This window comes from Rattus norvegicus, chromosome 2, assembly GCF_036323735.1.
Source record: "Rattus norvegicus strain BN/NHsdMcwi chromosome 2, GRCr8, whole genome shotgun sequence".
NCBI lineage: Eukaryota > Metazoa > Chordata > Mammalia > Rodentia > Muridae > Rattus > Rattus norvegicus.
In genome coordinates, this window is record NC_086020.1 from 63612647 (window position 1) to 63635409 (window position 22763).

Below are 22763 nucleotides of genomic sequence, written 5' to 3' on the forward strand. Positions count from 1 at the left end.
TCAGATGTCACTATACTTGATCTTGGGCAGAAGGTGGGGAAGTGGTCATGGGAGACTCACCATAGGCCATCACTTCGCCCAGATTTATTTTGTCTCATGCCATGCAGTGGCGGCAAAATTAAAGCCTCAGATGCCAAACGGCTCAGAAACCTTGTTCTCCTTACCTGTTAAGTGACTTGGGCATGCATCTTCGAGTCTCGGTGTCTCAAGTTGTAATAGAATACAACACTAAGTATACCACCATAACCATTGGACTCACCTAGCTTGTTAGTAAGGACATGTGTATTACCAGCAACCAGTTTGCAGAACTCTTCATCAGGGAAAACTGAAGCGTTTCCATTAAGCAAAAATGCAGGCAGCCTCCCAATCCCATCCTCCATTACTGTGTGTCTCTGACCTCAAGAACTTCACCTAAGTGGAGTTGTGTAGTGTTTGTTTCTTGTGGCTTATTTTACACATTATAATTGTCTTGTCTGTTTCCGTGAAGTTGCTTTCAGGAACTCTGTCTTTTTCTGGTTTTGTTGTTTTGTTTTGTTTTTGTTTTTTGAGATGGAGTCTCATTTCATTTAACCTGTTTTCAGATTCATTACGGAGCTGAGGGTGGCCTTGAACTCCTAATCCCCCTGAATCTCCTTGAGTACTGGGTTGCAGTTGCAAGTGAAGAGTTGTCCTCAGAAAGGACTAACCCCCTTTATTGCTGTTATCAAGAGAAAAAAGGATAAGATCTTCAGTGTTCTCTCAGCCTAGAGTCTGGCATTTGGGGTGCTTCTACTCCTTCCCCCAGGGTTGCTCTGTTGCGCTCAGAGTCTGTCCCAGGCCTGTGTCCAGGGTTACATGGCCCCTCCCCATTCTCTCCCACCCTTCTGTCTGTCTGTTCTTCTGTCCAGTGGCTCAGACGCAAGTGTCTGTTCTGTGAAATTGCCACTGACCTTTCTGACTCGCGGTAGACTAGCTCTTTATTGAATCGATATCATTTTTACAGTGCGAAACACTATTGCTGTGTTATCTTTATTTGATATTTGTCATTGTTAGTTCTCATTTTCTTTATAAAATCTATATTTTTTTCTTTTTCCCAGCTGGTATTATGACTTAGCACTCTGACCTGCATCACCTAGCAGTGTCGAGTTACCCCTCAAATGTTTACTGTAGGAATGCACAGCTGCCCGTACCGTTAGAGGTTAGGGCATTCGAAAGTCTGCAGAACCATTGTTACATCCATGAACTTCTTGTGCGTTCTCCCACCCTGTACTAGAGAGCTCCAGTGAGTCTGAATGCGAGACGGACGAGGACAGCACCTGCTCAAGCAGCTCGGACTCGGAGGTGTTCGATGTCATTGCAGAGATTAAACGCAAAAAGGCTCACCCTGACCGACTTCATGATGAACTTTGGTACAACGACCCAGGCCAGGTGCGAGTGTTTCTGTGTTTCCGCTGTGAAAGTTGCAAGCCTACACATCACATTTACGACTGAGGGCTGAGAAGGTGCATGCTGGCTGGTACTGAAATGGAACCTTACTCCCAGCGCTGTGAGTCATTTTTCAGAGATCAGCTGCAGAGTGTGAGCCCAGAACAGCTGTTCCCGAGTCACAGGGACAGCGCCTACGACCTTGTTCAGAGTGGCAAAGCTGCACTGTTCATCAGACTGGCAGCAGGAGGGAAGGAAGAGCCTGTGGGCCTCTTAAAGCAGCTCCCCGGAAGGGGTCTTACTGCCGAGTAGTGAGCAGAAGCATTCTATACACTATCACTTGTTTTAGTTGGTAACCATCATGAGCTTTTGTGAACTCTGTTCTTGGTTGAACGTGTGAACTAATGAATGGCATAGCAGCTGGAACATTTAAAATTTCCTGGCTATTTTGTTTTCTGAAGTAACATCCGATAAAAACAATGTATATAGCATTCATGATTGTTGAGACAGACTCTCACTATAGTTCTGGCTGGCCTCCTGAGTGCTAGCTTACATACAGGCTTGTGCCACAGGGCTGGGCTCTGAAAATGGTATCTTTATAACACATTTATTTGTATCTTACAAATACACAGTCCATATGAAAATGTGCCTTTTATGGATGTAATTTGTTACACATAGTAAGGCACATCTCATCTTGCTCTGTATGGTAATTTACCAGTCATAGTTTGTGAGTGAGTTCATACCATTCAGGATTATTTAGAATTTTCTTTTGATTCTTATTAGATAACAATAATTTTAAAAGCTTTTAAAATTATTATTATTATTACTACTATTTCGTTTTATTTTAAGTGTATTGGTTTTGGCCTGCATGTCTCTCCATGTACTGCATGCATGCCTTGTGCTCATGGTGTCCCAAAAGGGCATGGATCCTCTGCTACTGGTGGTTCACGTAGTTGGGCCCGGGTCCAGTAGGGGAGGAGCCAGTGTCATTAACTGTGGAGCCATCTCTTCTCTTTAGCCCCAGATTTTTTTTTTTTTTTTTTTTTGGGGGGGGAAAGGATTAAAATAATTGAAACGACTGAGAAAAATGTGGTTTGAGTAGAAACCTTTGTAAAGCTTTCAACGTATTTTATACCAGGTTTTTATAGCTACTCCAGGTTGACCTTGAACCTGTGAGCTTTTCTGCCTCAGCTCCTCGAGCGCTGGCATTCTAAACAGATGCCACCACACTTAGTGCTTTCCTTTCCCATTCAGATGAAGGAGTTACATGTCGTGTGAGAGGATTTACACTGAAGTTTATAATCTGTTGCTGTTTTCCATATATTTTTCAGGACTGCACATTAGCACTACAAGTTTTAGAACATTTTTGTCTGCTAGAAACTTTTCTCCATACCCATGTGCCTGGTCTTTTTCACTGGTGGTTATTGTCAGTTAGGAAGTATCAGCCGAAAGAGAGAGAGAGAGAGAGATTGAGAGAGAGAGAGAGAGAGAGAGAGAGGGAGAGAGAGAGAGAGAGAGAGAGAGAGAGAGAGAGAGAGAGAGAGAGATTGAGAGAGAGAGAGAGAGAGAGAGAGAGAGAGATTGAGAGAGAGAGAGGGAGAGAGAGAGAGAGAGAGTGTGTGTGTGTGTGTGTGTGTGTGTGTTCAGCCTTGATAGGACTACATTGCCGTCCTGTGTGTTGTACTTGGGTTCCTGTCCTCAGGATACTTGAGCCTTGTGGAGGGTCCATGTGGGATCACAGATGCTGGTGGGAGGCACGAATGTGACTGTTTGTCTGCTTCCCTGGAAGCTATGACTGGCACTAGGAGTATGTTATGATTTTTGATGAAAAGTTATTAAGCCTCTTATTTGCCCGCTGTTGCTTCATAACAACCCTAACACCGTTTTTAAGGTAATAATGTTATTTTCTTGCTATACTTCCTGGAGCTTTAGATTTCCCAAAAGGCTAGCAGGAGTTTAAGCTTTTCACTGTACTGTTTTTCGCCAAAGTCTTATTGAGACACTTTCATTTATATTTTAATCGAGCACAGTGAATTACAAATCCAGAGTACTTAAAAAAAAAGTATCAATATATCATCACCCCTCGGTGTCTAAGGAGATTGATCCCAGGATCTACATTGATACCGGACTGCACAGGTGTCGTCTCATGAGTAAATCGTAGCATTTCCATATAAGTGACACACTCCTCTTTTATGCTTTAAAAGATTACATATAATACCTGGTAGAATATAATAGCGTGTCAGTAGTTGTTACACACTTTAGGAATGTAAAAACAAATGTCCGTCTTTAGCGCATTTAGACTGGATGAACTCCCAGAGCTGCACATAAGCATGTGCTGTGTGTGCGCATGGAGGAGAGTTCGAACACAAGCTCAAGTCTGGTCCACAGGGACAGTCCATCTTTCATTGGCGGCAAAGTTTCTCCTTGGTCTGGAACTTGGGCCAAGCTAGCTGGTCTTTGGGCTTCCAGGACCGGCCATTGCTAGAAGTATGGTGCGTGCCACCTCACTTGGCTGTTAAGTGGGTTCTGAGCTCGGGTCCTTACACCTGTGAGGCAAATGGCTTGTTAGATTTTGAGTGCAGCTTTCATTTGGTCTGCACACACACACACACACGATCCATTCTGTTTGTTGGGTTGCACGCCCTGAGCCTGATAAATGTCGTACACCTTCTTTCTTTTCTCTCATGCCCTCTGGTGCCGTGTGGGAAACCCCTTGTGTTTTTCTGTACCACTCAGCACTTCGTTTTCTTCCTTTAGGCCTGGCCTACCCAACTCCAGCAGCCCCAGTGGTACGTCCATTTAGATGGAGTTTCCTTTTCTTTCAAAATCTAAGGTTATTTGTTCTTTCTAGAATAAGTGTTACTTGGTTTCATGGGCTCTTCTATTTAGTGTGTGTGTGTGTGTGTGTGTGTGTGTGTGTGTGTGTGTGTGTGTGTGTGTGTGTTTATTCTCCTGGACACTCCCTTGATCCCTCTGGTTCATACGTACTTCAGTTTTTAAGACATTTAATCTGTAGGTCTTCTTCAGAGTAGACTAATTCAAAGTCTTCATACCTTGAGGATATGAAATGCATCTGTCGCTGTGTGTCTAACATACATTTTTTCCTGAAATAAGAGAAAGGCGAGAATCCTGTGGAGAGGTAGGAGACAATGGGACCGACAGCACGCTGACATTGGTGTTTTCTGCTTGACTGCACACACGACTTGGGATTCCAGGGTTGTCATAGCTTCCCTTTATCAGCCTTTATAGACAGTTGGCAGCTTTATTGGTTTTGGACTTCTAATCAGACAGCCTCTTCAGAGCCTCAGTATTCATGGCATTAAAGCGCATGGTTTCTAAGGCATCCTCGGGCCTTGTGTGGTCTACTCCAAGTAACACCGACCTGCACTCTGTTTCTGACAGATGAACGACGGACCACTTTGCAAATGCAGTGCAAAAGCAAGACGCACAGGAATTCGGCACAGCATTTATCCCGGAGAAGAGGTAACTGGCTTGGGTTATGATTTATATAAGCACCAAGTAGTCAGAAGTAGACAGATGCCATTGTTACTCTTTTCCATTAAATGGAATAATGTCATCAAAATACCCTTTTCATGTTCCCTATTAGAGACTGTTACTGACAGTTACAGAAAGAAAAGTGTTTGGGCTTTGAGTAGACTACAAAGTGTTGTTAAGGAAGCAAGAGTTTGGAAGGCTCCTGTTAGATGTGCTATCATTAGGTCCTCAGACTGTACACACCGTGGTATTAGTTTCTGGTGTTCATCGGAAGAGGTTGTGAACTGCCCCAGGGAAGTGTTCTCGTTGAAGCTGTGAGGCGACGTTCTCTTTCCCTGAGGACCTACCCTGCTTTGGACCTACTGTGGCCCTTTATCTTACTGTAGTACTGGTTAAAGTCTCTCTCTCCAGCTGTCATTTCCCATTGACTGCGTGCCCCAGCCCTGGCTTCTCAGACACTCTAGGCTTGACTGAAGGGATGGAACACTCTCACACTGCAGCCACGTGACCTACTCGCTTTAGACTAGTTTTCTCTCACTGTGTTGGGTTTCGTAAGTTATTTTCATTAATTCCATGATTCCCATCTTATGATTCCGAAGTAAGTTCTTAATTCTATTTAAAACTTGTTTGAGGCTCTAAAAAAGCTTTAGGACTGCTTGGTAATTTAAATGACTTAGTGACTTTGAAGGTCAAATGAGTCTTGATAAGGTTTTATCTGTGGGCATCCGTCCCTGTGCCTCAGGTAGGGTGCTCTGACCTCTCGTTAGGGATCTGCATCTGAGAAGTGGGGGCAAGAGTAAAGGGGGTGGTTCAGTTGCTCTGTGGGCCTGATCAGCCATCTTAACAGAGTTTCCTTCTGTGTGGCCGGAATGGCCTTCGTACCTGCACATCCCTTGGTCTGCAGAGCTTCTTTTCAGGAAGTACATGACCTCGGAAGAGAAGGCTTTGTAGCAGAGGATGGCCTCATGGGAGCCGCCCTGTGGAGCAGCAGCTGCTGCCTACAGGCTGACTGTGTTCCCTATAGCTGGGTGGTAGGCTTTTCCTGTGTGGGAGCCAGAGTGCGGTATATCAGCTGTCTGCCTGTGGGCTGTATTCTTCTTGTTGGCTTTTGTACAGGTAGAAGGCCTAGGCAGTCAGCTTGCGACTGATGGTAGATTGTTCTCAAGGGATGGTGCCAGTGGATGGAATACAGTGTTCGATTCTGTATGTGCCACCTTCCTTTAGGATGGCTTGCTGCCTGTGCCACTCAGCTTAATTGCTTGTTGGGATCAACAGAATCCAGCTTGTGATAGGCAGGTCTGGGCACATTGATTTCTCACTACATTATTATCTCCATCATAATATTCATAGAGGTCCCAGGAAGCCAGGCCTTCCATACGAATGAGATACCTACCTTCCCATCATCCCTCACACCCACCCCAAGGCATGTAATTCTTCACTAAAGATGACCAGGCCTACGTGCAGGGACCAGCATTGTGATTCGCCAGTGTGATCAGCCATGGATTCTTCTTGGCACCTTTTCCAGACCTTGCCGTAGGAGCTGCTGAATTCTTGGTTCACAGCGACAGGAGTGCTTGTCCTTAACCTAGACTTGCTAAGGGATCTCACTTGGGCCCCATTTGATACCGCAGCCTTTTGTGTCACTGTGTAATGGCCAGAGCAGTCTTGTTGGGTGTGCGTTTGCTGTCCTGTGAACCTGTAGAGGACTTCTGGGTGTTGTAGTTCTTCCTTTATTGTAGGAAGGGGATGGTAGAGTAATGCGTTGTTTACTCTGGAGATGATGTCCTGAGAGCTCCTAGATAGCTGAACTTGCAGATACTGTTGGTGTGTGGCAGGTTCCTGAACCTTTGTGGGGGTTTTCTCAGATCCTCTGTAGTGCATAGTGTCTTTATTAAGGTCTCTTCCTTGAATAGCATAATACAACAGAGATAATGGAGCAGTTTGGCCTGTAGTATGTCTGGACAGTTGGGATCTCTGTGAATATAATGTAGGAAGTATGATAGTGAGAAATTCCAGTCCTTCTTTCTGATTGGATGGAGACAAACACGTTGACCGGATGAGCTGCCATGGAGTTTGGGTAATGTCTCATTGAGCTACAAAGCTTGGCACAGCGGCTGCCCTCGGAGCTGCTGCTTGGGAGAGATTATGATAGCCTGCGATCACCCTCTAGTATCCTTTAGGATCTACACTGGTGGATTCCACAGTACCAGTAATTCTGTGAGCCTTAAGGATGGCACGTATCTCCATTTTCCTTGTAATGCAATCTTGTTTTTTGGTACTTGGGCTGAAGAAGTGGTGGTGGTAATTTAAGTAGATTTTTCCTGGTCATGCTATTATTGTTGCTCTCCTTCCACATTAGGAACTAATGAGGGAATAGTTTCATATGCCAAGATATGTCAGTTCCAGTGAGCTACTCAGGCGGGAGAAATGAGTGCTCTGTAGATCCGAGGTAGACTTACTAAACCAGACTTGGCCAACACTCCATTGTGCTATCTACTCTTACTAGGTGCAAGGATATCACGTCCAGTCTGTATGCTACCAGTGGTTACTTAGCTGCTGTGGCCAATGCTCACTGAACTATCTGGACATGGACATCTCTTTTCTGCTTTGTACAGGGTCTCAAGGGCCCGTTAGGAAAGATGGGTACTCATCACCAGTTTAGTGATTCCAGTGAGCAGGATCGTTTCTTCTGGAGCCAGTTTACTTTTCCAGCCTGTGGATTTCAGTCTAAGAATCTGGATGAAGCTTATACTGCTCAAGGGATAGTGAGACTGTGCAGGGGAGTAACTTGCCTTTAGGCTTTTGGCTAGTCTTTAGTTCTTCTGCTTGTAGAAACTGCTCAGCCCTCTTGTTGGTTTCTTTTGTACCCAGTTTATTGGTTTATTTTGTACCCAGTGACAGCATGTTCTGTTAACCATGGTGCAGACCCCCTTGGCTGGTGCTCTGCTTTTACTAGTCATAATGATAATGTGTTGTGGCTTCTCTTGGCTTAGTTTCTAGGTCCTGTCATCCCCATTGTTCTTGACAAACTCCACTACTTGTCCCTGGTCTGCCTGGCTGACAGAGGGCGCCAGCCCTGGTCTTGGTGGTGCAGTCCTCCTCCCTAGCACACTTCTCTTTGCATGACTTTTGGGGATTGTCTGTACAGTTCTTGGTTGTTGGTCCCACCTCTGTCCCAGCACACCTGCTTCTTTCCTCCAGTCTTGGGCTGGGCACTTGGGAATTTCACATCTCCTAGCCGTGCCATTGCCTTTAGATCAGTGCTTGAAGGAAACTCCATGATCCTGAGTTCTGCCACGTAAAACAAACTCTTCTTTATCCTGAAGCTCTCTCCCCATCTGGCCCTTTGCAGACTCCTGTGGCTGCTGGGATATGCTGGTTATTTCTTGTAGCTCCTTTGGGAAGTAAGTCCTTTCTTTCAAACACCCATACAACCGGGTTATGCTGTGAAATAACTCATCGTAGGTCTGTTGGCAAGGAGGCTGATTGGGTACTGTGTGTGGGCACTGCTGTCTGACAGGATCTGCCATTGTCTTCTGGTATAGGTGAGTGATCTAAACAGGGAGGGATGTGCCCTCTACAGAGTCAGGAGGTTCAGAGGAGTCTGGGGACTTAAAATCCAAATGTCCCTGTCCCAGGTTTCCAGGGCCCTGACCTTGGCATAACAGTTGTTGGCTTGGTTGGCTGTCACTTGTCCTTGAATTATGGCTGTTTCACAGGTAAGCTCTGGCCTGCTGGCTTCTCTGATGTCTCACTGCAAGTGATGGGAAGTTCCTTCTGTGTCTTCAAGAAGCCCTCTGGCATTCACTTGCCACCGTTGTCCTCTGTTGTTATGTTTCTGTTGAGCTATAGTCTTCTCGGTGAACTCTTCAGATTAGTGTCAGCTTCATCGGGAGCCTGTTGGAAGTGGACACTGTCAGCCCCACCAGCTGCCGGGAAACTATGCTGAGAGTTAATAAGCCCTGCGGGGGATTTCATGCCTCACTGAGGATTGAAGAACATGGTAGGGAAGATGGTATTGATCCCCTGTCGCCCATGTCTACACTCCATGACCCTTTTTTTTTTCTTTTTAAATTTAAAAATTTTAAAAAATGGTTTAGGTTTTTCAAGACAGGGTTTGTCTATGTAGTCCTGGCTGTCCTGGCACTCTCCCCATAGACCAGAATGGCTTCGAATACACAGAGATCTGCCAGCCTCTGCCTCCCCGGTGTTAGCATTAAAAGGCATCACACAGCGATCCTTGTTCTTGTAGATACCATTTCCTCTATAGTCCTGAATACTTGGTATGTTATACTAGCTCTTCCAATGGTGCCCAGTTCTCAGACCTGATGCCAGGGATCATTTGGACTGCACTTAAGCCCAGTGATAGGGACTCTGCTCACCAGATAGTGTTTCAGCTCTAAAATGCCATCTTTGTTACCATTCTTAACTTATTTATTCCTAACATTCTGCCACGTATTAGCTTCTCTGGAAGCAGAGCCAAGGTGTCCCAGATGCAAGGTTGATCTGATACATCTCGGGTCTGGATTTCTAAGGGCCCCTCCCACCCCCCTTAGCACAAATGCAGCTTTCTAAAACCTCTGCAGAGTCATTTTCAAGAGCTTCAACCTTCTTAAAGAAAGACAACTGGTAACTACCTTAGGTACAAAGAGCAGGACCAATGGCCCAGATTCATCTAGGGATCCTTTCAGTCAGTCATTTGTCTCATAGCTGAATGTGACACCCACTTTGGCTGTGTGTTTTATGGCAGTGCTGCCAGGATAAAGTGTCTGAGTGTTGGGCAGTGCCTCAGACTCATTCGTGATGGAATTGAAATGAAGGGGAACGACTCACTCCTAGGGACGAGGATGAACTGGGGCTGTCCAGTCCTGAGCATGATGGGTGGAGTTGAAGGTGGGCTTCTTAGAAGCAAGTCATCACTCTGATTTCTCTGGGAGAATCAGTAGGGTGAATGCTGACCCAACCTGGGGAGTTTGGATCATTCCACAGTTGGTGTGGTGGCTTTAGTCTGCTCTTTGACCTGTGTCAACTTTCTTGATGCACTTTCTGTCTCTACGATGGACATTTCTAACAGGCACAATGTGACAAAATGATTCCTTAGACCACTCTGGGCCCCTCTTTGTTGGGTGACTCACTGGAGGAGGTTGGGTGGGAAGTAGCATGCCTGTTTTGCAAAGTGACTGTATGCCTGTAGTTCCTGCTGTGTAGGAGCATGGCTGGTTCTGAAAGGTTTCACGATGCCGCTGAGCCGAGCCGCTGAGCTGAGCTGCTGAGCGTGAAGGCTAAGGAAACGTTTGCCTGCAGAGAGTACACTTGTTGCTGTCAGCGGGGATCCACACAGCATCCTTAACCCTCACCCATACTCACTCCTGCTGAGAGCCTTTCACAGAGAGTGTCACCAGCTGTGATTCTCACCCAGAGCTGTGGCTGTGGTACTCACACGCCACAGCTATGGCAGTGCAGCACAAGTCTAATGTATGCGTGCCCTTCCAGGGTCAGTTGCAGACTACAGCTGTAAGGTAGGACACACACAACCAAGCAGGACACTCGGGTCTTTCAGGCTCTCCTCAGAACCGCATCACTCTGCTTGACTGCTCAGGATCCTGAGATCTCTAGTGTTTATGCAGAGTAAGGCCTCGTTATTCATCACTTAGGAGTCAGCTGCCACGTACACAATTGGCTCAGATGAATAAGCATTCACCTTAGACACCACCGAGTCCACAAAGAGGTGTGCCCAGGTGGGTGCAGTTACGTTTGTACTGAAAAGATACAGTCTGCAGCTCCTGGGCCAAGAAATGCCACATCTGGTGGCTGACTACAGAAGTGCTAAGAATGCTCCTCTCAACAAGGTTCACCTAGGAGGGCATACATGTGGTGTTCCTGGACAGCACCTTAGCACTGGACTCCTCACATTAAGCTCTTAAAAGTGAGGAAGGAAGGGGACCACTAACAAATTCAGGCATGTCCTAGTGGGTGTTTGCAAGTGTTGTCTCCTTGGGACTAAAGCACACTGGGAAAGCCATCTCAGGTCATTCCAGGGTCAGATGTTTTACAGTTGTTGTGTGGATCTTATAGCACAGATTCTAGAATTAAGTAGGATCCCCAGGGCCTGAATGTCCTGGAAAGGACAGAGAATCCAGTAAAGACTCCACAATAGTTTACCTACTTTGGATTATTGGCGGCCTTTGCAGGCTAGTCCCCTTATGAAGAGACCCAGTGCAGCTGTTTGCAGAGTGACAGAGCAGTCTACTGGTAGTTGTGCCCAATGAGGCTCCCAGATAGACTCTTAGATGGCAGGCTTCATGAGTTCTCCAAAGCCCTCCCAGATGCTGAAGTCACTTACTTTTCTATTTGTACTGAATAGAAACATATTATACCAGTAACAGGTATAATATGCTGTCAATACTGGGATCTAGTCATGTTCCCCAGGTATCCAACTGATGACAGATATTGATTCACTGAGATCATAAGGCCTACAGACACTTCTGGTCTTACTGAGCACACTTAGTGATCACAGGTCAGTCTGGTGCCTACTTCACTACCACACATGGGAAGGTTGAGAACCTTCATTTAGTTAATAGAGAATAAAGCAAGCGGTGTATTTTCCTACTGCTCTGTTGAGGAAGACACATAAAAGCAGTAGTCAGATGTGAAGCTGACAGTATAGTGTATTTTAAAAGAAAATGGTTTTCTACTTAATTTGTAAAGCATTTTCGTTTTTCCCTAGGCAATCAAGCCCTGTCGTCCTATGACCAACAACGCTGGACGACTTTTCCACTACCGGATTACCGTCTCCCCGCCTACCAACTTTTTAGTAAGTTGCTAATGAGTCAGAGTCTAGCCTAGGGTGGCCTGGAACTTAGCTATGCAGCCTAGGCTGCTCTCTAACTTACCGCATTTCTCCTGACTCGTCTCCACAGTGCTGGGGTCACGGGCATGAGCCATCGTGATAGCTAGGTCAGTTCTTAATCATTTTTATTCTTAAGATCATCATGTGGATAAAGTTTGGCTTCCTCATGCTAATGTTTATCTCAGCTTTCCTCCATTTTATTATGTCTTTTTATTTGTATTGGTGCCATACAATAACCACATGTATTGCAGCCAGTGGATTCTGCATTCTTTGGAGCGATGGTGTGGGAAGAGCCAAGCAGGACATTTCCACATGGCTTTAAAGCCATGGCGGCTTATTGTCTCGTGACCAAATCAGGAAATCCATTGTATAATAAGACAGTATGGTAGTGTGGTCAGCATGCATGTGTACTATGTTCTAGTATCATTCTAAGAGGTGAATATGGTTAATCTCACTACACATCTGCATGTATATTATCCGTATTATTCACTTGGGGCATTCGTCCATCTTTTATAGATGAGGCTGAGTAACGGCAGCTCAGGTATTTTGGATGGTGGCTTTCAGAAGACAGGGCGTCTGCTCCAGAGTGCATATCTATGCTGTGCTCTGCCGCATTGCCTCTCATATTATAAAATTTATTACTTTTAGTTACATGCACTGAAAAGTCTTGATTTCAAGATTATTCATAATTACAGATTTTAATATGTTTATTTAGCTAGACATCTTGTGTCATCAGCTTTACCCATTGAAAGTGTGTAAGTCATGATTTTAGCATAATTACAGACTTGTAACCACAGTCTAACTTTGGAACATTTATCCTAGAAGAAACTTTGCATCCTTTAGGTGGCATGTGTCTGGTAGGCTTGTCTGGCCTCTACTTTTCCTAGGGACCAAATAGTAGCTGCTTTTTCTGTTTCGCTTCTTTTATTTGGAGGTTGTTTTTGGTTTTGTTTTTTGCTTTTTAGATTTGCCTGTGTTGTAGCATGTGTCAGTATTTCCCTCCCCTCTCTCCCTCCTTCCCATGTTCGTTCTTTCTTTTTTTTATCCAACTCAGAGTCTTTTGTTACTATACACCTACTCTGCACAGAGCTATGTAACCTGCATCCTCTATAGTGGGTTTTTTTTTTTTTTTTTGTTTTGTTTTAATGGTCAGGTAATACTGTGTGTGTGTGTGTGTGTGTGTGTGTGTGTGTGTATGCGTATTGTATGATTACAATATGTTTCAGTTATTTATTCATTCGGTTAATGGGTTTGGTTGTTTCCATCGTTTGCTGTTGTGAATAATGTTGATCGGAGTAGGTGTGTGGGGCTGAGGAGATGACCCAGCAGTTTAGGGCTGCTCCTCCAGAAGACCCACGTTTGATTCCCAGCACCCGCATGGCAGCTCACAGCCATCTGTAACTGCAGCTCTAGGGCATCTGGTTCCCTTTTCTAGCTTCTCTGGACACCAAGCATACTCAGGATGTACAGAGATACCCATGAAATAAAACAAAGTAAAATAAAATAGGAAGAAGGAGGGATTGGGGGAAAGGACAGGGAAGGGGGAAGTAATATAATTATATTTTAAATATATTTTATTAAACAACATTTGTATGAATATGTTTTAATATCTTCTGGGTATATACTTAGGACTGAGATTGCTGATGTATATACTGGCTATGTTTAATACTCTAAGGAACAGCCTATCAGAGTGGTTGTACCGCTCATTATTAATCCTTGTTCGTCAGAATCTTCTCATTACATCTAATTTAGTCATATTGGGTCACTCAAATAGAAAGTGACAGTTACATTGACAAAAGAATACTATGTGTATATAAATACTCTTTGGTTGGCTCCAGTTCTCATCTTGTACCTTGTGAAACAGTGATGCTTAGTACCTAGGTGAGAAGTATCTTTTAGGCTGCCAATCTTTGTAATTTGCTCCACAATTGGCATTTAATAGCAAAAGAATTGGCTATTGAGAATGACTTCTGAGGAAGAGAGTCTGTTGTGCTGAGATTGACATTTAGATCACGTAAGCATAGATTCTGTTCCCAAGGAAATGAAGCCTTTGGCATTGTCTGGGCCCACTCCTGCAGGGTTTGGTGGGCTGCCTTCTCCTTGGGGATGGTGGGGTGCAGCTGTGGGGTGGGGCTTCTGACGCTTCCCGGCCCTCAGGGTGTTCCCTAGGTTGTCTCTAGTCTCCACCCTAGCGCTGTCAGCCTTTATGTGTTCCAAAATACAGTTCAGGGAAGCAGAGCCAGCAGTGTTGTGGAATTAAAGAAAATGAACTTCTAGGAAAGGAAGCTACATATAGCCTTTAGTTTTCTTGATGGTGTACATAAGTAACATTAGTGGTAATTTAAATATATAATGTGATACATAACATCTGAAGCCAGAGAATTCCACTTCAGATTAATGTATATTAATTTAGTGTATATTTCCTGATATTTGGGAAAATGTTGAGCCTACTAAGCCGCTTTTGTTTATGCCTTGAGTGAGTTTGTCTCCGGGTAGATTCCTGCACATGCTTAACTTAAATCTTGTTTGTGTTCTTGTTTACCTTTAGACGGACAGGCCAACAGTCATAGAATACGATGATCATGAGTATATCTTTGAAGGATTTTCTATGTTTGCACATGCCCCTCTGACCAATGTAAGTATGCCAGGTGGCTCCCGTCTCCTTCCCCAGACCTGCCTCCCCTGCTTTTCCTTTACCTTTCCTTCCCCCAAATCAAAATAAATCCCCTTTACATAGCATTTATTCTGCATCCCACCCATGTGAACTGCAGGGTGGCTGCAGCCGTGTCTCAGGCAGGCCTGTGAGTCTGCTAATGAGTCACAGGTTTGGGCTGCATTAAATGGTGTAAGTAAACGTGTTAGAGTAACATTTTGAGAGTGTGAAACATTGAAAAGGAGGATAAACTGCGGGGTGATGTGATGAACTATTTTGGGATTGTCGTCCTTCAAAGGAAAGTTGAAGTTTGAAAGGAACGTAACATCCCTGAGCAAAGGAAGGAGAAACAGTGACCTCACAGGGTTTCTGGTTTTGAATTCGAGGGCTGTATCTGTTGGGAGACTTGGTCCGACAGTAGGACATGTGGTGTGTATCTGGTCATTAGGGATGGTTTTCTGGGTATCAGTCTAAATGGCTGGACTCTCTGTTTCTGCATCAGAGTCATCCCGCTTTGAAGTTGGCAGCCTTGGGAATTGCAGTGCTCATCTGGTCTTGAGGTTGATGGTGCTTGCCGTAGTAGTGTTGGGAAGAGCGTGGCAGTGCTTTACCTGGGCTGAGTGTCCTGTGGAGACTTGTGAGTTTGAGTTTCACTGTGGTGTTTGCCCGCAGTCAGAAAGTCACCTTACTGCACCTACTTGGAACGTGGACTTCCCGCTGGAGACTGAGTCAAATCTTGCTCCTGCCTCGCTTCTGTCTCTCAACCTTGTGTACTTGTTACTTTATTAAGTAGATGTAATTCTAGGTACGGACACTAACTTAAAATGGTGCTTTCTTATGTTTTTTATTCTATGTTATATCATCCTACAGATTTTTATGTATTTATTTAACCTTTTGGATTTTTTTTTTTTAAAGATTTATTCATTTATTAGTACAAGTACACTGTAGCTGTCTTCAGACACACCAGAAGAGGGCATCGGAACTCTTACAGATGGTTGTGAGCCACCATGTGGTTGCTGGGAATTGAACTCAGGACCTCTGGAAGAGCAGTCAGTGTTCTTAACCGCTGAGCCATCTCTCCAGCCCTGGATTTTTGAGACGAGGTCTCACTAAGTAGCCCAAGCTGGCCTGGCATTTGTAGCCCAAGGTCTTTAAATTTGGATCTTCTCGCCTTAGTCTCTTATACCCAGAGTGCAGGCATGCTTAACCATGTCTGATTTCTGGAGAGTCTTCTTTTAGAAGATTATCATATTATAAATATACAGTCATAGGTTTCCTTATGACATTTCATTCGTTCATATTGCTGTAGCATTCTCATATTTGCCCCTCCATTCCCAATTGTTAGTTTCTTTCTCTCCCTGTGGTAGTTTCCTTCTGCCTTCATGCCATGTATGTACATCACTATGTCTGTCTGTCTGTCTATGAATGAATATCTCTCTCTCTCTCTCTCTCTGACCTAGGTTCTTCTTTTATTTATAAGTTCACTGTACCTGTCTTCAGACACACCAGAAGAGAGCATCAGATCCCATTACAAATGGCTGTGAGCCACCATGTGGTTGCTGGGAATTGAACTCAGGACCTCTGGGAGAGCAGCCAGTGCTCTTAACCACTGAGTCATCTCTCCAGTCCCTGAGTTTGAATCTTTTAATTATTTTTGTTTTTTGTTTTACTTTGGACTGGTGATTCTTTGAGGTTAATAAATGATAGCTGTGCTTAGGGTTTTAATTAAAATCAGGCCTTTTTTTTTCCCAAAGAAAGATTTGTCTTTGATTTTCATTATACATCTATGTGTGTCTGTCTGTGTGGGTATGTGCATAAGTGTGCCGGTACTCATGGAAGCCAGATCACCTAGAGATGGACGTACAGGAGGCTGTGCACTGCCTGACATGGGTGCTGGAACTCAGTCTCAGGTCTCCTCTGAGAGCAGTAAATCCTAGTAACTGCTGAGCCATCCTTCCAGCCCCTGACTTATGTTTAAAAGTAGAATTTTTATTTTGTTTTTTGTTGTGTGACGGGATCTTACTGTGTGGTCCTGATTGGCCTTGAACTATGTATTTGCTTTTCTAGAACAGTCTTAGTGTTACAGCAAGAGTGAGTACAAGGTCTGATTCTTTTTCTTTAGAGATAATTTTTTGAAAAAAGTTACCCAGCACAAGGCTTGATGCTGAGAGGCAGTTATACTAAATTACTCCATTTTTATTGTGTTATATAAGAGATGAAACCAAAACCAAAGCAACAACATCCCTTACCTCAGCATATATTTATATAAACACTGAATTTCCTAACAAGTCTGAGGACTTCAGTTCATAATAAAGAGCCCTATCATTCTTTTGAGTGATGTTGATAATAGAAATAAAATTTTGAATCGAGTATTCTAAAGTTCCTAGGACCTAGAGCCATCAAAGAGCTTTGGAATTTGAGATAGATGCTTACACAAAAAGGTTTTTAAACTGCATCTTTGACACATTTCTCAGAACAAGCCCATTAGCGGGGAGAGCCTACGGGTTATGGTCACATAGACTCTTGACCTGAACTAGCTCTGGCACCTAGGCTTAAAGTCTTAAAGTGGAGTGGATTGAGAGCTGTCTTGGCTAAGTGTGTAGCATTCTGGAGGGATTTTGTTCTGTCGTGTAGTTATACTTGTGGGTACTTATAATACCTGATGTTGTTGGTGGCTTTGGCAGTGTAAAGTTTGAAAAAGTGTAATACTTGTACAATATCTCGTTACATTGTCATATGCATAAGAAAACTCCATGATCATTTCTGTGATCAAGAACTTGGTTGGCTTTCTGTTTTTCTGACCACTGATGTCATTCACTGTCTAGAAGAAATAGGGCCCGAGTGTATGGATCGATGGGGGTGGTTACCAGCTAATTAATTTTGCCGTTCTGGGTTAGGAGTTGGTATCAGGATACAGCTGTGCTTACTTTTAAGTAATCAAACCTGTTTTAAGAAGTGCTAGGCATTCATGTTATTTTGTGGGTTGATGGAAGCTGTGTTGGTTCAGCGATGTGTGTAGAGAGGATGAATTCACTCTCAGTCTCAGACAGAGATGAAGACATGACCTGGTGGGGAGTGAGGCCTTTCCAGCTCTGCCTCTCAGAAGGACCCTGGTGGTAGGGAGGGAAGCCCGAAGTGTGTCCTGAGAATAGTTCGAAGAACAAAGTCCAGCAATGAGTTTTGTTGCAAGAGGCTGCTTGCTCCCCCCAGGAGGAGGAGGAAAGGTTGCTACTCTTCTCTGCTTGCCTGTTGTGTGGTCACAGAGCTCAGTTAGTTTTCCGTCCTGTGTACACTCTTGCTGAATGATTCACCTCCCCCTGTGTGCTTCTCGTGATGCCAGACAGCTGTCATGAGTAGCGTTGCCCTGGCTCTGTCTTTAGATTGTCGGTTGGCATGTGTCTGTAACGTCCCCTCTGATGTCGCTTCAGTTAGGGTTTCTACTGCTGTGATAAAGCACCATGACCAAAAGCAACTGGAGGAAGAGAGAGTTGTTTTACATTACAGCTTGTTAGCCCATCATCCCAGGAAGTCAGGAAGAGCAGGATCTCAAGGCAGGAACCGATACAGAGGCTGTGGAGGAGCCCTGCTTACTGACTTGTTCCTTGTGCTTTCTTACAGCACCACCAGCCCAATTGTAGCACTGCCCAGTGAGCTGGGACATCCGTCAATCAATCAGACTGTACATGTGTCTGTAGGCAGATCTTATGGAGGCATTTTCTCAGTTGAGAGACCTTGTCCCAAATGACTGTAGCTTGCAGTTGACAGGAAACTAGCCAGGATCGGCATTGAACCTTTGTGAGACCTAACGTTCATCCGTCTTTTCTGGGCCTTGATACCTGGACGGATGTATCAGACTGTAACCTGGTCCTCTGCTTCTTCCGGTCTCTCCAAGCCGTTCCACAGTTTGTTATGTTGTGACATCTATAAACTGTGGTAGTCTCCTATGGGAATGTACTTGAAAGACATTGGGATATAGCGGTAGACCTGGCCTTGGTGTGGGTCATAAGGACAGCACGACTGTTCATTTCTCCCTAGCAGCATCTGGCTTCTCTCTGTGTGCACTGTGCTTTCTGTGGAGCTAAGTGACTTCACTGGTCCCTTTTCTCTGTGTTCCAGAACCTTCCCTCTTCGCCTGTATGTTTCTATGTGCCCTTGTTTTCTTTTTTTCCCTTTTTCCTGTTCTTTTTTGAGCAGATTCTTGCTGTATTTCATAGGCTGACATAGAATCTACTGTGTAGACTGGGCTGGCCTCAGCTTCGCAGCTCTCCTGCCTTTACCCCCAAGTGCTGGTATTATAGAGGTATGAGATCTCCCTGTGCTTTCCAGGCTGACTTGGAATTCACACTCCTTCCATTGTCTCAGGAGCTTTAGGGAGAGAGCCTTATGCCATTCTGTTGGACTCTATCTAGATCCTTGCTTTTTAAGCCTATGGCTCATTCTAAAGCATGAACCTTATATAGATAGTAGTAAAGAGTAGGTATTTTGGGCTGGAGAGATGACTCAGAAGTCCTGAGTTCAAATCCCAGCAACCTCTTCTGGTGTGTTTGAAGACAGCTACAGTGTACTTTATATTTAATAAATAAATACATCTTTTTTTTTCTTTAAAAAAAGAATGGGTATTTTAAACCTGGAGATGGCTCAGCGGTTAAGAGCAATGACTCCTCTTCCAGAGGTTCTGAGTTCAAGTCCTAGCAACCACATGGTGGCTTACAACATTTGTAATGGGATCCGATGCCCTCTTTTGGTATTTCTGAAAACAACTTCAGTGCACTCATATAAAGTAAATAAATCTTTAAAAAAAAAAAGAAAGATAAAACCAGGTTAAATTATGTACCAATTTGTAACTCTCAACTCATTAAATGTCTGTGGGATTAAAGTAGGTTGGAAAAACAACAGTGTATTAAGTATATTTCATTGGTTAGCTGAGGACTGAGGACACAAGAAATCTAGAACATTGAAAAGGAATCCCATATTCAAGTTAATTACAACACAAGTTAAAGATAGCAACCACTATATTAAAAAAAAAAGTATCTAAAAGCTAAAATTTTTTTTCCAGCAGATGGCATTGTAAGACTATTTTTCTATATTCTTACTATTCCTCTTGCTGGGAGAATTAAAGTTTGTTTCTTTCTGACAGCTGTGGTTTGTAAAAGTGATTACATTGTTTCATGGACAGATTGCTAAGCCAGAAAGATGGTGTAACACATCTCCAGGGCCTCTGGTTTCAATTATTGTGCCCAGCTAGCCAGTTCCTTAACCTCCTTCCTTCCCTCCCCCACTCTTTCATTCATTGAGAACTCTATTATGGGATCCTCTCGTGTCTGAATACTAGGCTTCTGTTTGATGGTTCACTGGGAGGAGGAGACAGCTGTGGGTTAGTTCATGCTGAGTCCCCAGTCCTCACGCACTCTGGGTGCTCGGATGGGTAATGAGGACTGCCCATTTTGGTAGGGAAGAATTGTCTAGAATCAAAAGTCCTCTTTTCCAACTACCTGTTCCCTTAGGCCAGGTACTGATGGCTCCCCTGTGACAGTTACACGAGTAAACCCGGAGGGGAGTTGGATCAGTTCCTGCCCAGCGAACACTACCTATTGTGTTCTATACTTGTTGGTTGTACTGGCTGTCAGAGACCCATAGAACGAGATGTGCATTGTGAACGGATCAAAGAACTAAATTAATGTAACTGATAAACTGTCGTGCTACCATTCCTTATCTGTGTGAAGAATTAAGGTAGAATAAGTACACAGTTGGCTTTCTAATTCTTTTCTAGAGGTGGCATGTTTGGTCTAGTGTGTTCTTGTGTTGTTTGTGTTGTTCTGTTAATCACATAAGGAAGCACCAATAGTACCTCCCCTTGTGTAGAAGGTCGGTCAAAGCTAGGGTCTTGCCATGAGAATGGAGGAGTTTGGCCGAGGTGTAGTGACACACTGATTGCCTTTTATACCAGCGTTCAGGAGGCAGAGGCTTGCAAATTTCTCTGAATTTGAGGCCAGCCTAGACTAGTAGTCTACACAGGAGGTCTAAACCAACAGGGACAAAGAGTGAGACCCTATCTCAAAAAACAAAACCAGAACAAACAAACAAACCAGAACAGAAAGCAGAGGGTGGGATTGAATGTCTTGCCAAGGTTGCTGCCAGGTTAAGTGAAGGTAAAACTGGACTCGGTTGCTGGGCTCGGTTAGACAGTGAGTCCTGCATTGTTAGCCGGAGAGAAATGCTGGGGCCTCAACAGCTCTTCTTCTTGCAGATTCCACTGTGTAAAGTAATTCGATTCAACATAGACTACACGATTCATTTTATTGAAGAGATGATGCCTGAGGTAAGAGAGAAGAGAGCTTAACAGCTTCCTGTATTTACTCTGTTTTTATAATATTTTTCTCTTAGAAAAGAAAAAGAAAAACAACAACAAAACCAAACCATAGTTGTAGTTGGTCAGCTCTAGCTTTTTGCCACTTGAGACCCCTGAAATACCGTGTGCCCTGTCAAAAGTGTCCCAATGATAAGCTCTGGTGCCACAGTTCAAAACTTTAAACTCACTGACCTACTTCTGAACCCATGTCTGCTTGTGCCGCATCTGCTGGTAGTCACTGCACATCTGTTCTCAGTTTTGCCTAGGGGACAGAGTTTGGGGACCGGCCAGTGTCACAGAGAATCGGAATAGTGACACTGACTCCGAGGGCTGTTGGCATAATCTTACTCATTATCGCCAGTGACAAGATCAGTGCTTGGTTCATTTCTCTTCCCATATATTTACATTTTTTTTCCTAATTGTTTTTCATTGCAGATGCTAAACAGCAGATTTATCTAAATATATGCAAGGGATTTTAAATTCCAAAGTAAGATTAATGTGAATCTCAGAATGATTCATTGCCTGGTGTGGAATTTAGTGTTGTCAACAAATCACACTAAGAAATAACAAGGAGACAGCAAACAAGCTCGTGGACTTGATGCATTGGGGATGATCTCTGGTGCTTTTGGCTCCCGGAATGTGTCTAACAGGGGGCACTGTCGTGGAAGGTCAGGGAGCAGTGGGGAGGGCCTGATGCCTGACTGCATACTCAGTTACTGAGTCCTGGTCATTCTACCTGCTTTCAAATAGCCTTCAAGAGCAAGGGCTGGCCCTTCCTCTGTGGGTAGGGATTTTTTTTAGTTTTTACTTTTGTTTTGCTTCTGTTTGGTTCTAAGGTCATGAGCCCTTGCTTAGTGTTGTAAAACTTGATAACTTCTGATGTGATCTCATGCAGGGTGATTTATGAACCCTGGGCAAAACAACTAGGCAGAAGACTTAGGAGAGAAAGGCACTTGCAAATGTGTCATCTGTTCAGCCTGTCTGCAGGAGGAATTTTGGTCGAATTCTGTAGTATTCCTTAGCCCTTAGCCTCTGTTAAGAGTTTGAAGCTTTTGTGGTACAGAGGACTTCTACTTTTTGGTAACTTGGCAACAGTGTTCCTGGGTTGTGGGGGTAGGGACAATTCGGGAGGGGGACAAGCTCGTCAGCTTGCAGTTGTGTGTGTAACCTCAATTAGCACAATGTTCCCAGGAGATTCTTACACGTTTTACAACTAGATTAGAAAAGCGGGATCCAAGTAAAACTTTAAGTTTTGGATATTTTATTTGTACAGTAAAAAGAGCTAAATTGACATTTTTGTAGAAATCCTAATGGCAGTACTGTCTTCATTTCTACTTGAAATCGGCAAGCCGTTTAGGACGGTGGCCAAGCCGAGGAGGAAAACCTTTTACTATGGCTTCCACAAATAGTTTTGAGATACTTGGCTAGGACATGGTAATGTATATTTGCAGATCAATAGTAATTTGATTTTGACTTATTTTTCAGAATTTTTGTGTGAAAGGACTTGAACTGTTTTCATTGTTCCTATTCAGAGATATTTTGGAGTTATACGACTGGAATCTTAAAGGTAAATATTAGGCCTTACAAGAAGAGAAGTGCTTCTAAGATGCAAATCGCGGTGCATATAAACTCTGAGGACACGGTGGGGGCATGGCTGGAGTTTTTACTCTGTAAACATGTAAGGAAAAGCGTGTTAGCTATAGGAACGCTTGCTGGTGGTCAGCAGGCATGGGTGGCTGTGGTTTATCTGTGCTGTCGGTAGCCAAGAATGGTTCTAGTTACTAATACAACTACCTTGATTTGTATATATTAGGGAATAAATCTCAGTCGTTAGTATTTTAAATATAGTGACTTTGTAAGATAACAGTTTATTAAATTAGAGAACCAATTACTCATTAAAACTTACAGGCACGCGTGGGGTGAACACGTGGTCTTGCAGGTGCTCCTGTTCCAGCAGATTTTTTAATTTGCTTATTTTTAAACCTGGATATCGAAGGAAGATTTTTGGAAGG

The 22763-nt window shown here is 43.9% G+C and overlaps 1 protein-coding gene across 7 annotated transcripts in view; it reads left to right on the forward strand.

The window, feature by feature from the left end:
- The window catches only part of Drosha (drosha ribonuclease III), a 111804-nt gene that overhangs the window by 20762 nt on the left and 68279 nt on the right, over positions 1-22763 (forward strand). For all 7 annotated transcript variants that reach the window (XM_006232050.5, XM_063281745.1, XM_039102206.1 and 4 more), the window contains 6 exons: positions 1253-1407; positions 4807-4887; positions 11627-11713; positions 14298-14384; positions 20650-20721; positions 22237-22318. In XM_006232050.5, the coding sequence (XP_006232112.2) occupies positions 1253-1407; positions 4807-4887; positions 11627-11713; positions 14298-14384; positions 20650-20721; positions 22237-22318 (564 nt within the window). The remainder of the gene's footprint in view (positions 1-1252; positions 1408-4806; positions 4888-11626; positions 11714-14297; positions 14385-20649; positions 20722-22236; positions 22319-22763) is intronic.